The sequence below is a fragment of the Salvia hispanica genome, chromosome 6 (assembly GCF_023119035.1).
Source record: "Salvia hispanica cultivar TCC Black 2014 chromosome 6, UniMelb_Shisp_WGS_1.0, whole genome shotgun sequence".
Lineage (NCBI taxonomy): Eukaryota > Viridiplantae > Streptophyta > Magnoliopsida > Lamiales > Lamiaceae > Salvia > Salvia hispanica.
Window position 1 is genome coordinate 13208263 of NC_062970.1, and position 12806 is coordinate 13221068.

The window sequence follows — 12806 nt, forward strand, 5'->3', positions numbered from 1 at the left end:
ACATAGATAAGAATCTTATCACAACAAACAAAAGATACAAAAAAAGTAAGAAGGGAAAAACTATTTAATTTGACACATACAGTATCAATTATGAATGATTGATTCAATTTCCTTTTTCTGTCACAGTAATTCATAATCCATCAACGTGGATAAGAGTTAATTAAGAAACTCTCGACTGAATTTAAATCCTAGGACTTTGGAATTTTAACTTCACCGTGAATCATGGATCATGGATCTAGAACTGCAAATTAATAATTTCAAATAAATCTCGAATCTTCAACTGTAAATATAATGAGTTGTAAAAGTATATCTTACTACATGTTTATTGTTGATATTACTATCGGTTTCAATTAATATTGCTTTCATTTTCAATTCACAGCATCATGTCGTGGTAATACATCAAAATTTGGAATACACGCATTTATATATACTCCAAAATTGATTTTAATTTTGCATATAAACTTTTGTTTTATCATATAAATTTTTATAAGTTTTTCAATTTTACGACTTAAACATGAAGAATTTGACATTTTCTGAAAAATTTAAATCCATGTACAAAACAAAATTCACTTCAAAATTCATGTAATTTATTTAGCCCTTAAAAATAAGTGAATATTAATATAGTAAGTTTATACCCACCCCACTTCACAAAAAAGAAGATACTTGACGACTAGAATGTTTTTAGTATCAAAAATAGGTTTTAGCTATTTTACATTTGAATGAAAGGTCTTATCAACAACATTCTTACTATAAAATATTTCGAGAGAAACGTCATTCAAACCATGAAATTTGGTTCGTAATCCCTCCGTCCCAGTTTAGGAGTACCAATTAATTATGGCACGAGTTTTAAAAAATTGGTGGAGTGTGTGATAAATAAAGTGGGATGATGAAATGTGTAATAAATGAAATGAGTTGGAGGAGTGTGTAATATATGAAGTGAGTTGGTGGAAAGTGAGATGGTTTGACCTTTTGATTTTTTATTTTTTATTTTGTTTATTTTTATATTTTTTTTTGTTTATTTTTATGTAGATAATGGTATTTGAGTGTAATTTTGATGAATAATAGGATAAAATTTGATGTCCAAATATGGAAGATTTTAAATATGACTCATAAATTGGAACGGACTTTTATGGCAAAATGTTACTCTTAAACTGAGACGGAGGGAGTAATATTTAAAAATGAACACTACATTATTGCATAATGAATTACCATTTTTTTGCAATTTGTCTCATCCACATAAAAAAATATAACAAATAAGTGTTTTTTTTTTATTTTAACAAAAGAATGTGTTTAAGAATTATTCAAAAACAATTAAGTAAAATTGAAAATTTCATAATTCATACAGTGTTATTTACATGTGTTTTATTCATGGATACATTAAATCTTGTCGATATCTCTGATTAAGAATTGAACTAAATCTTATGTACAATAAGGGAAAGTTGTTATGTGCAAGTTTCATATGATATTTCCCCATAACATATAGTTACGAAAAGTCCAAACAATTCAAATGAATTATTGCTTATCTATTTGAGACAACGCATTGAATTCCAACTATTTTTCAAGTGGAGAGAATCAGACGCCATTATAGCAGCTTCAAGCTCTTGCCATTGCATTTCTCATTCTACCATTACCACCACTATCACTATCACGCTCACGATCACGCATCCCTCTCTCTCTCTCTCCCTTTCGTCTTACTTTACAGAAATATAACACGTACTTCCCGTGTGTCTATATCATCACTGCTAATCTAGAATCTACGAGATCATCGTGATTTTTGAGAGACTTCTTCGAGGAATCGGCGATTTTTTAAACTTAATTCAGTTATTTATCGGTCTAATTGATGGATCATCGTCAGCCTGAAGGTGATTACGTTGATGGAGGAGGTGACATAGAGAACGACGGAAGAGGCAGCGATGCTTCGTCGTTTTCGGAGGCGAGGGAGCCGTTGTTGAATCTCAAGAGTAGAATCAATACCACCTCTCAGATTGCTATTGTTGGCGCCAAGGTGTATCCCATCGAAAGCCTCGATTACGAGTATGAATATTTCCTTTTCCAACTTTTTTTCATGTATCAGTATCGTTGTGTTAAATTTTGCCTTGTTCCTGGTGATTGATTTAGCTTTTCGTCAATCGAGAATTTTCTGTGACTTGGATTGACTGTTGCTTCTTTTTCGATCTTCAATGCATTTGAGCTCGAGTATGGCTTTAGAGTTGGTTAACTATGTATGCCACTCTGTTTTTCCTAGTAGTTCAAATCTGCTTCATGAATTAGGCTACTTCCATGAATTAGGACTATTAACCTACAAATTTTAGTGTTGTGCTCATAGTTTTTTTTACTTGAATTAGTGGATCTGAAAGCACAGTGAATGATCAACTAGTATCTGTGTTCACTTATTTGCAATCTCTTTTTTGCAGGATGATTGAGAATGATCTCTTTAAGCAGGATTGGAGATCTAGGAAACGAGTTCAGATTTTTCAGTATATTTTTCTCAAATGGACACTGGCTCTTCTCATAGGATTGTGCACAGGACTTGTTGGTTTCTTAAATAACATGGCGGTTGAGAATATTGCTGGTTACAAGCTTGTGATCACTAGCGATTTGATGTTTAATGATAAGTAAGACCAATTCTGACCAGCAAACTTTTAATTCCATTCATATTTGTTTTAATATTGTGAGTAGTAACATAGAGCATCTGCTTCCTACCAAAATTGGTGGGTGTACATGAGCTGCATTGCCATCTGCCACATATTGCCAAAAGTCGATCCCGGTGGTCCAATTTATTACTAATATGTCCATCTTAATCTTATACTCTGCTGGTATTCACCTTATTTTCTGGTGTCAACTAACAAATTACTTACAAACTTCTGATGAAGCCTAGGCCTCATCTACTTGGCCTGTACATGGTAAGGAAACTGTTAGCAAAGACCTATTATGAGATTGATGTCTAATCCTCCATATTGTTCCCCCAAAATATTGATTATATCATATAAATCATGTTTGTGTGATATCTGGAGTGTGAAAATGAACTCTTTTGAATCTGTTTGGCGAATACTTTATTCACAATCAATATTTGATAATAAGCCTGAATTAACTTATTCCACTGCAGGTATCTCCCAGCATTTGCTGCATTTGCTGGTACTAATGTGATTCTGGCTATTTGTGCTGGGGCACTATGCGCGTATATTGCCCCTGCTGCAGCTGGTTCTGGCATACCAGAAGTGAAAGCCTATCTTAACGGCATTGACGCTCATTCCATCCTCGCTCCAAGTACCCTATTTGTGAAGGTTTGAATTCGACTTGCTTTGATTTTCCCAATTAGTAAATTGTCAGATTTTCCCTGTTGCAGTGATGAAATGATAAACCAAAGGAAATGAGAAATCTGTGCGTAGGTTTTTGAGCGAGAGTAGATTTATTGGTGATCAAAGCTTGGAATAGTCGATCAATCTTATTTATATAACGTGTACTCTGATAAATGATGCATATAAATTGCACTTTCCTAATGCCAATAGATCTGGTCCTAAGCACAGGCGTCGGAATTATGCTTAAGATCCTTTTCACAATTCACTAAAAATATAGCAAGCTCAAAGCTGTGAGTTTAATTACTCATGCTCATCTATGTTTGTAATTGACTAGATGGCTCACTTTACAATAGCCTTTAGTGTTTACCTAATGTTTTTTAAGTCAGTACAAATTGTATGGTTCCTTGTTGTCTGACTTAATCGAGATAATGGTTTTACCTTCATTGTTACCTTACAAATTTATAATCTCAAGGAACTGAATTACGCCTCTTCTTCCTTTTTTTCTGAATTTGATTTATTCTTCTTGATGTGTTAATTCACATTCCAATTTTCTAGATTTTTGGTTCCATCCTGGGAGTTTCTGCTGGATTGGTTGTTGGTAAGGAAGGACCAATGGTACATACCGGTGCCTGCATAGCAAATTTACTTGGGCAAGGAGGTTCTCGAAAATACCGTTTAACTTGGAAGTGGCTCAGATACTTCAAAAATGATAGAGACCGAAGGGATTTGATTACTTGTGGGGCTGCTGCTGGTGTGGCTGCAGCTTTTCGTGCCCCAGTTGGTGGTGTGCTTTTTGCCCTTGAAGAAGCTGCCTCTTGGTATCTTTCCCTCTTCCGCTTTCAGAGATATAACAGCTGAATTTCATATATAAACTTGCTAAGTTAAAGTGCACTGATGATTAATGCTATTTTTGGTGATATTTGAAGCTTATGAGAAGGTTATAATGAATTTCTTTGAAAATATCAAATCTTACTTTGTTCCTTACCTAATGTGAATGACTATTCTTGATTTAGCGTACATATGAAGCATTTCATCATGTTTAGGCAATTAGATGGGTTGCATGCATGCTCAGTATGAAAATAGAGTAAATGATTTGGTACTTTTCCTTTGGGAAATAGCTTGTGCTTGTATTTTAGGATAGTAACAGTATCTCTCATCTCCATATGTTTTCTGTTTGCATCTCTTAATTCCCAAAAATATTTGAAAAACAACTTGACTTGCCATATAATATGGAACATTCGTGAAGACCTTCTGTCACTATAATATGGGTAAGCTGTATTTGTTGTTTTCCAGGTGGCGGAGTGCTCTACTTTGGAGGACCTTCTTCACAACTGCTATTGTAGCTGTTGTATTAAGAAGTCTCATAAACTTTTGCCGCGGTGGCAATTGTGGACTCTTCGGACAAGGAGGACTCATTATGTTTGAAATGCATTCTGCAATTCCTAATTATACCAATGCAGATCTGCTTGCAGTTGTACTAATTGGAGTTCTTGGAGGTCTTTTGGGAAGCCTATACAATTTTTTTGTGGACAAAGTCTTGAGAACATATACCTTGGTTAACGAGTATGTTTCAGCCTTCTCCCCTTCCACTATTTTTGTATGCCTTGCAAACTATTGTTGATCACATTTTAAAATCATGCTCAAAGATCACTTTCGTATCATCATAAACGTTCTTGTCATACTTGTTGAACAACAGTTGTATAACCTCTTGTTTTTCTTCCGGCTAACTGATTTTTATGCACTACTTACTATTTAGCTGATTGACCCCTCTCTTTCTTCCACCTTTACATAGAACTGCTTCTGTCCTTGCTGTCGAGGATTAATTGATCCATTATAAGTCACAATTCTAAAGCTTACTAACAAATATTGTTATTCGCTTCCTTGCAGGAGAGGCCCTTCTTTCAGAGTCCTACTTGTCGCAGTTATTACCCTTCTAACATCCTGTTTGGCCTTCGGCCTGCCATGGTTGGCAAAGTGCATTCCATGTCCTAGTGGCTCTGAGAAAGAGTGCCCGACAATTGGTCGCTCTGGAAACTACAAGAGCTTCCAATGTCAGCCTGGACACTACAATGATCTGGCGTCCCTTTTTCTCAACACCAGCGATGATGCCATCCGTAACCTGTTGAGTTCGACAAACAGAAACGAGTTTGAAATCTCCTCACTGATCATTTTCTTTGCTGGAACATATTTCCTAGGAATTACTACTTATGGCATTGCTATCCCATCTGGGCTTTTCATTCCTGTCATACTTGCTGGAGCCACGTACGGGCGCCTTGTTGGAAGACTCTTGGGTTCTTTGTCTACCCTTGACCTCGGCCTCTTCTCCGTTCTGGGAGCTGCTTCTTTCCTCGGTGGCACCATGAGGATGACAGTGTCTCTTTGTGTCATACTCCTGGAGCTTACCAACAACCTACTGATGCTCCCCTTGATAATGCTCGTCCTCCTCATATCGAAAACAGTGGCGGACAGTTTCAACCACGGGGTCTACGACCAAATTGTGCAGATGAAGGGGTTGCCCTACTTGGAAGCCCATGCAGAGCCATACATGAAGCACCTGGCCGCTGGGGACGTTTGCTCCGGCCCATTGATCACCTTCTCTGGTGTTGAGAAGGTAGGGAATATAATGCATGCTCTGGAGACGACCGGACACAACGGGTTTCCAGTGATCGACGAGCCTCCATTCACAGATGCACCGGAGCTGTGCGGCCTTGTGCTGAGGTCTCATCTACTGGTGCTGCTCAACCGGAAGAAGTTCACCAAGAACAGGGCGGTGTGTGGAGGGAAAGTTTTGAGGACGTATGACGCCTTCGACTTTGCTAAGCCTGGGTTGGGGAAGGGGCTTAAAGTGAGCGACATCGACTTGACCCCGGAGGAAATGGAGATGTATGTTGATCTCCATCCGATTACCAACTCATCCCCCTACATGGTTGTAGAGACCATGTCTCTTGCCAAAGCCGCCATCCTCTTTCGACAACTCGCCCTCCGACACTTGTGCGTTATCCCCAAAACGCCCGGGGTAATAATACCTACTATCTTCTGCTTTTTCCACTGTATCGTTCAGATTTTTTGGATTGTGTGACATCACTATTTGGTATTTTGCAGAGACATCCGGTGGTCGGAATCTTGACAAGGCACGATTTTATGCCGGAGCATGTATTGGGGCTCTACCCTGAGCTTCTTCACCACAAATAGACAGCCTTTAAGGTTCGGTTGTGAAAAACATGCCATTTTCTGAGAGACTTATTTATTTGATTGCTTCATATTTTGGGTAATGTGTATTTGTGATGAATGTAAATGTTGTATAAACCAGGCCATACCAATAATCGACTCCCAAGTTAGGATAAGAGTCGTACGTATATATGTATATGTATATATATAGTTTTTGATACACGTCCAGTTAACAAATTATGGCGGATGATTGTCTTAGCTGCTTTCATAGTGTTTGCCGATGATGAAACGGAGCAACAGGAACAGGAACTTTCATGTGAGACTCCAGTTCCTGTCTATTGTGTGAATATGTTTTTATTTGTTAGGAATATTTTTAAAGAACAAGTTTAGAGCATCCACAAGACCACAACACGAGCTCGGAATCGTGTTGCATCTCATACCGCCGAGACGCGTTGCAAGTGTCTCATCTTGGCGGACTCCTACAAGTGGGCTTCGTTTTTATAGCTGTTTGATATTTTTTAAAAAAATCAGAAATTAGTACTCCATATAATTATAAAATTGTCTCACTTTCTCAAATAAAACCATTATATAAACATTCCTTTTTATTTTTTCATTTTATATCCTCCAATTCATTTATTAATATCTCATTCACCACAATTTTGTTTCTCAAAAAAAAAAACCCTCTCTCACTCAATTTTCTCTCTTAATTTTTTTCATTCTCAATTGTGAAATTCAGTATGGCTCCCAATGATGCATTGGAACAATTGATTGCCCAAGCGGAGGAGCGTCATAATAAAAAAACTATTGAATGATTAGTATATACGGTTTCAAATTGACATTTTAGAGCCAAACTGAACTGATTTTTTTCAGGGCCTAGCTTACATGAATGATCTATTACCTTACTAGTCTACAAAACAGAATGGATTTACTCTTCAGACTTCATGCACCAAACATCCATGTCGTCGTATCGTATCACACGGTGAGAGGTGCACCATTGTCAGCCACTGTAAGGTGCAGAATCAGAGTAGCTGCCCTAGGTGCCCTGCAAAATATAAAAACCAAACAACTTTAGCTCAACAGATCAATATTCACTACAACTTGCAACCCTACTTGAACCCTGCCGAAGCAAATGGACTTTTAAGAAAACCAAAATTCAGGTCAGATCTCGGAAACAAAGATAAGTAGCCCCAATGGATCTCGAGAGCCGATCAATTTGACGACTGTGTATTTCATCTATAATTACTTAATTTTTCTGTGAACTTCTGGCAATACAGGCAAGTTTTTGACTCTTCACTACAGTTAAGGAGCCAATAGATAGAAAAAGAAAGATAGCACTTCAGGTTGATAGCAATAGAAATATAGCACTAATAAATTCACGAAAGAAGACTACAATAGATGCACTGAGAGAGACAGAGAGTGTGTGTACCATGATTCAGGCGTTGGGTATAGAGAAGCCGAAGTGCCAAAACATGATTGAAGCATATCGGTGTTGATCACACCAGGATTGAGCGCAACAACAGCGATGCCAGGAGGCAGCTCCTTCGCAACTGACCTTGTCAATCCCTCCACTGCCCACTTTGAAGCACAATAAGGAGCCACCTAGTATTTTCATAAAGTATCACCCCTTAAAAAACATGATCCAAAACAGAGGGCCTTACAATCTCCTGATCTAAGCACTCAGGGATTGAAATTCAGAGCTCAGATCTTGGTCATCTTAATAATTGAAACTAATAAATGCTCACCATACATATCTTTTAACCCGATGAAATGATTTTTCAGATGAAGTTCATTGGCATGGAATAGGTTATAAAATAATACTCCTATTCAGCAACACATTAAATCTTAACAAAGTAAGAAGCATCATTTAATTAGTTATGTAGTTAGCCACTGCAAGTTAAAAACTAAATTAGTGCCTATTTTCACATACTCAATAAAAAACTAGTCGGTGCTAGGTACACATGCATACAGCCTAGAAATATACTCCCTCCGTCCCAAGTTACTTGAGTCGTATTCCATTTTGGGTTGTCCCAAGTTACTTGAGTTATTTCTTTTTTTTGGCCAAAAACAAAACATCTAATCTCACCCTACTTTATTCTTTTTTTACTTTTCCCTCTCTTCTTCTCTCCTCTACTTTTATTCAACTCATCAGACACAACTTTCTTAAATCCCGTGCCGTAAAGAAATGCCTCAAGTAACGTGGGTCGGAGGGAGTAAGATTATGGTGGAAATATACATGCAGTAACGTATATTACCTGTGCAGCAGCAGATCTTCCCCATCCAGACGATATGTTGACAATTATCCCGTGCTTGTTCTCAATCATAACTGGAATGAAGTTGCGTAGTACATTTGCGGTACCCTTGATGTTCGTATCAATGACAGTGTCAAATTCATCTTCAGGAACCTCCCATAATTTATTGTTCCCATTTATTGTCCCAGCATTGTTCACTTGAAAAAAGCCATGCATGAATCCACTTAATTTAAGAATACTGGAACTAAACAAAAAACTGTTCATATTATATTGAGTACAAGACCAGCAACTGTGAAGAACTAAAGTAATGTTATGTCAGTTTACTTCTCACATGGCGCAATATAGACCTCATATACCTAGAGAAATTTGTTAATTGGAAACCACATTTGTTATTCTCTGGACACTCCAGTCACACTAAACCTCATATAGACAAAAAGAAATAGCTTAGGAAACTCAAAAGCATAAACATGGAAGTTAAGATCTTGATGCATCTACTTGTTGTTCACCTTTGACCAGTACTAGAACCATTTTACCAGAGCACGGCCTGATCAATTAAGGCAATAATGTTTTTCCTGGAAGCCTTTTCAAATAAAACCTGTAGATTGTATTCTAATATGGTCTAATAAAGATTATACTAAAACGTGCTGCAGGATAATAAATTGTGATTCATGTCTGATATACTGCATCTTAAAGGCTTAAAAGGCATGCCCCAGCCACTCAACTGATCTATCGCAGTTCAACATTACATTTAAACCCTCTCCCATACATCCTAACTGAACTCTGAACTGAAGTGTTATAGCCAAGGTATGCCGTATGCTTACAACTTGCAGATGTAAAATACATTCGATGAACTAGTTGTGCTTTACAAATAGCAGAAGAACATCACATTTCAATACCATTTTGCAAAATGCCATGACAGTATTCAGTCTACGTTACATAAAATGACAGATATCATCAAATAAATAAAAAATGAGATAAAAAGAAACTCATCCACAAAATAACTATCTGAAACAACAAAAACAAACAAAATTATGGAGGGCAAAAATAAAATCGTTAATGCCTCATCATACGGTCATACCAATGATATCAGGAATAGCCTTCTTCTCCACCACAGCACGCGCCAACTCCTCAACACTACGATTAGACCTCTAATTAACAGCAATTACAGAAAAAAAAGAAGAAAAGAAAAGAAAAGTAAACAATCACAGTCACAGCAGATAAGAAAATTAGAGAAATGAGAAGCATATTAGTCGAGGAATTACCACGTCAACATTCATGAATATATGCTTGTCAGCGTTGCTCCGGCCGTCGGAGGCGGAGGTGAGCTCGGTTTGGAGAGCTGAGAGTTTTTCCGGCGAGCGGGAGCAGCCGATTACGGTGTGGCCGCGACTGGCCAATTCAAGTGCTAGGGCTTTACCGAGGCCGCGGCTGACCCCTGTAATTAGCACAGTCTTGAGATTAGTGGAAGCGGCGCCTGCAACGATGTTCATGGCGGGCGGCGGTAGAGGTGTGCTCATGGCCTCCCGTGTGTATAAATTGTGATTCAAAATCTATCTCGTAATTTTGTTTCGGAAATTGTTGAATTGCAGATAAGCCCCAAGCCAAAACATTCTTTTTCGCACAAAATTAAATTTGCAACTATTTTTATTTTTAGTTCGTTTAATATTAAAAATTTTCCATCTTAAATCATTCTTCAAATTTTTTCTTTTTATCTCTTTTTTATTTTATTAATTGTGCATTAAAACATAGAAGTACGTTGTTTCAAAAGTTTTCAATTTTACTAAAACACAAAGGTATTAATGCAGTGTTTTAAAAATCGGACCGGATCGGCCGGTTGGGCCGGGAATCAGAAACCGGTTTTGTATGAGTAAAATGGCTTGTTTAAATTTTTTTTAAAATCTGAGATTAGAGGGGGTCGAACCTAGGACCTCTTGTATAAATAGAGGCATCTCTACCACTCCACCACATGCATATGAATGAAATATGATGAACATTAGTTATTCTTATACATTAAATATGTAATTTTTGTCCAATTTTAATTATCACTGACTAAATTTTAACTATATTTTGTTAGTCACTAAATTTTGATCGGTTTTAACTATAATTATATAATTAATTATACCTAAGATTGTTAAAATTTATTATTTACTTAATATTATCAAACTTACTAATAATTCGTATTTATTTATATGTAATAACTAATAATATTAATATATATTTTTAACCAAATTAACTACAAATCCGTGTTTAATTTTATATAATTGCTATAGTATTATTTCATCATATAATACTTTTAAAATTAATACAAACTTTATCTATTTTTATATATAATATGTATTTAATTATATGTATTAACAAGAAGATTATTTAAATTTTATCATTCACTTATTTTAATAATCTATTATATAAAAAATTTAATATTATGTTTTTATTATTTGAGTATTGCTAATTACAATTTATTACTTACTAAATTTTATATATTTTGTATTTATACATTTAATATATGTATTTATAATTGTAAAAAGGTTCGACCAGTGGTTCGACCAATGAACCGGTTAAACCAGTGAACCAGTAACGACGCCGGTTCGCTTGCCGGTCTGATTTTTAAAACATTGGTTTAATGAGATAAGTAGAAAGATAATATAGTAAGATATAATAGGAAATACTTTCTCCATCCACAAAAAATAGGATATATTGTGAATGACACGGGTTTTAATGTGGAATTAGTAAAATAAGAGAGAAGAGAAAAAAGTAAGAGAGAAGTAGTGTTAGCGGAATGTGGGGTACACATTATTAGTAAAAGAGAAGGGGAAAAAAATACTCTATCCGTCCTAGACAATTTGGGACACTTTGACCCGACACGGATTTTAAGAAATCTAGTGGAAGGTGAATTGAAAAAGTTGGTGGGATGTGGGTCCTACTTTTAAAGTATTAGTTTTATAATAAAATGTGAGTAGGAATGAGTTAGTGGAATATGAGGTCCACTACCACAAATGGTAAAAGTGAAGTGGGACAAATTATGTGGGACGGTCCGGAATGGAATATTGAGTCGAATTATCTGGGACGGATGGAGTAAGAGAGAAGAGAAAAAAGTGGAGAGAAATAGTGTTAGTAGAATGTGGGGTCTATATAATTAATAAGAGAGAAAGGAAAAAAAAAAGTAAGAATGAAGTTGTTGAAAACTTTCATTTTTAAGATGTGTTTTTTTTTTTTTTGTGAATAATCAAAAATGACAAATATACTCTATTTTTTGTAGACGGGGAGAGTAAAATAGAGAAGTGAAAAAAGTTAAAAAGAGTAAATGTGTTATTTTTAACTACTTAATAAAAAATTATTCGCTTGTAATAGAACGAAAAAAAAAGAAATACGATTCTGTAATGGTATACATAAGTTTTTGTGTATAGAGTTTCAAAGCTATTACAATTTTAAATATTACTGTAATTTAATGTGGCACCACTTCATCAAAGCATTTAAATTAAGATCATCAATTTCAACACAATGTAAAAGTTTGACAATATAAAAATCCGACACAAACACGCTCCAAAGTGTATTTCTGTCGAACTTTATTGGATTTGTATTAATGGGTTGACCCTATAGGAACCAAATATTTTTGGTTGGTGTCTTTGACAGTGTTTGGATGCATCTTATTTTCATACATGATGTTATTTTGATAGTGCATTCAAATTACCATACTTAAACCTTAATTTTGTACTCTTATGAGGCCATCTGTATGTTTATCTCTTATTCATCTCTTTATCATCTCATCCCTTAACTATTTATGGGCCCCACTGTATTTTTCAGCTCATCTCTTAACTACGAGACATTATCTGCATTCCTCTATCTCTTAACCATCTCATCCTTTAACTATTCATTTAATTTCATTTTTTATTTTTATTTCCAACAAATTCAATTAATAAAAACACACTTCATCAAATAAAATAAAATTATAATTCAAAAACCTAAAAAAATAAAAAAGACATAATTTAAAAAACTAGAAATTACATATTGCACACTTAAATTCAAATCACAAAAAAATGGAGGCAAAGAAGCAGAAGAAGGAGTTCACTAGTGACGATCATCTAACGGTTGC

At 35.6% G+C, this 12806-nt stretch overlaps 2 protein-coding genes across 2 annotated transcripts; one reads left to right on the plus strand and one right to left on the minus strand.

The window, feature by feature from the left end:
• The first annotated feature begins 1531 nt into the window (after positions 1-1531).
• Positions 1532-6731, plus strand: LOC125194284 (chloride channel protein CLC-c). The gene is made up of 7 exons (XM_048092421.1): positions 1532-2034; positions 2415-2615; positions 3107-3284; positions 3855-4117; positions 4593-4862; positions 5187-6315; positions 6402-6731. The coding sequence occupies exons 1-7, from the start codon at positions 1841-1843 to the stop codon at positions 6489-6491; spliced, it is 2325 nt and encodes a 774-aa protein (XP_047948378.1). The 5' UTR covers positions 1532-1840; the 3' UTR covers positions 6492-6731.
• Positions 6732-7257: 526 nt separating this feature from the next.
• Positions 7258-10290, minus strand: LOC125194286 (NADPH-dependent pterin aldehyde reductase). The gene is made up of 5 exons (XM_048092426.1): positions 9979-10290; positions 9795-9864; positions 8720-8913; positions 7894-8066; positions 7258-7509 (listed from the first exon to the last, which is right to left on the minus strand). Exons 1-5 carry the CDS (start codon positions 10231-10233, stop codon positions 7440-7442), a joined length of 762 nt encoding a protein of 253 aa, XP_047948383.1. The 5' UTR covers positions 10234-10290; the 3' UTR covers positions 7258-7439.
• Between the last annotated feature and the right edge of the window lie 2516 nt (positions 10291-12806).

Bases quoted from the DNA above. Each gene is read 5' to 3' on its own strand.
- LOC125194284 (XM_048092421.1), top strand. From the start codon at position 1,841: ATGGATCATCGTCAGCCTGAAGGTGATTACGTTGATGGAGGAGGTGAC. The intron at 2,035-2,414 runs GTATGAATATTT...TCTTTTTTGCAG, and splicing joins ATCGAAAGCCTCGATTACGA to GATGATTGAGAATGATCTCT. The intron at 2,616-3,106 runs GTAAGACCAATT...ATTCCACTGCAG, and splicing joins GATTTGATGTTTAATGATAA to GTATCTCCCAGCATTTGCTG.
- LOC125194286 (XM_048092426.1), bottom strand. From the start codon at position 10,233: ATGAGCACACCTCTACCGCCGCCCGCCATGAACATCGTTGCAGGCGCC. The intron at 8,914-9,794 runs GTATGACCGTAT...GCTTTTTTCAAG, and splicing joins GGCTATTCCTGATATCATTG to TGAACAATGCTGGGACAATA. The intron at 7,510-7,893 runs GTACACACACTC...TATATTTTGCAG, and splicing joins TACCCAACGCCTGAATCATG to GGCACCTAGGGCAGCTACTC.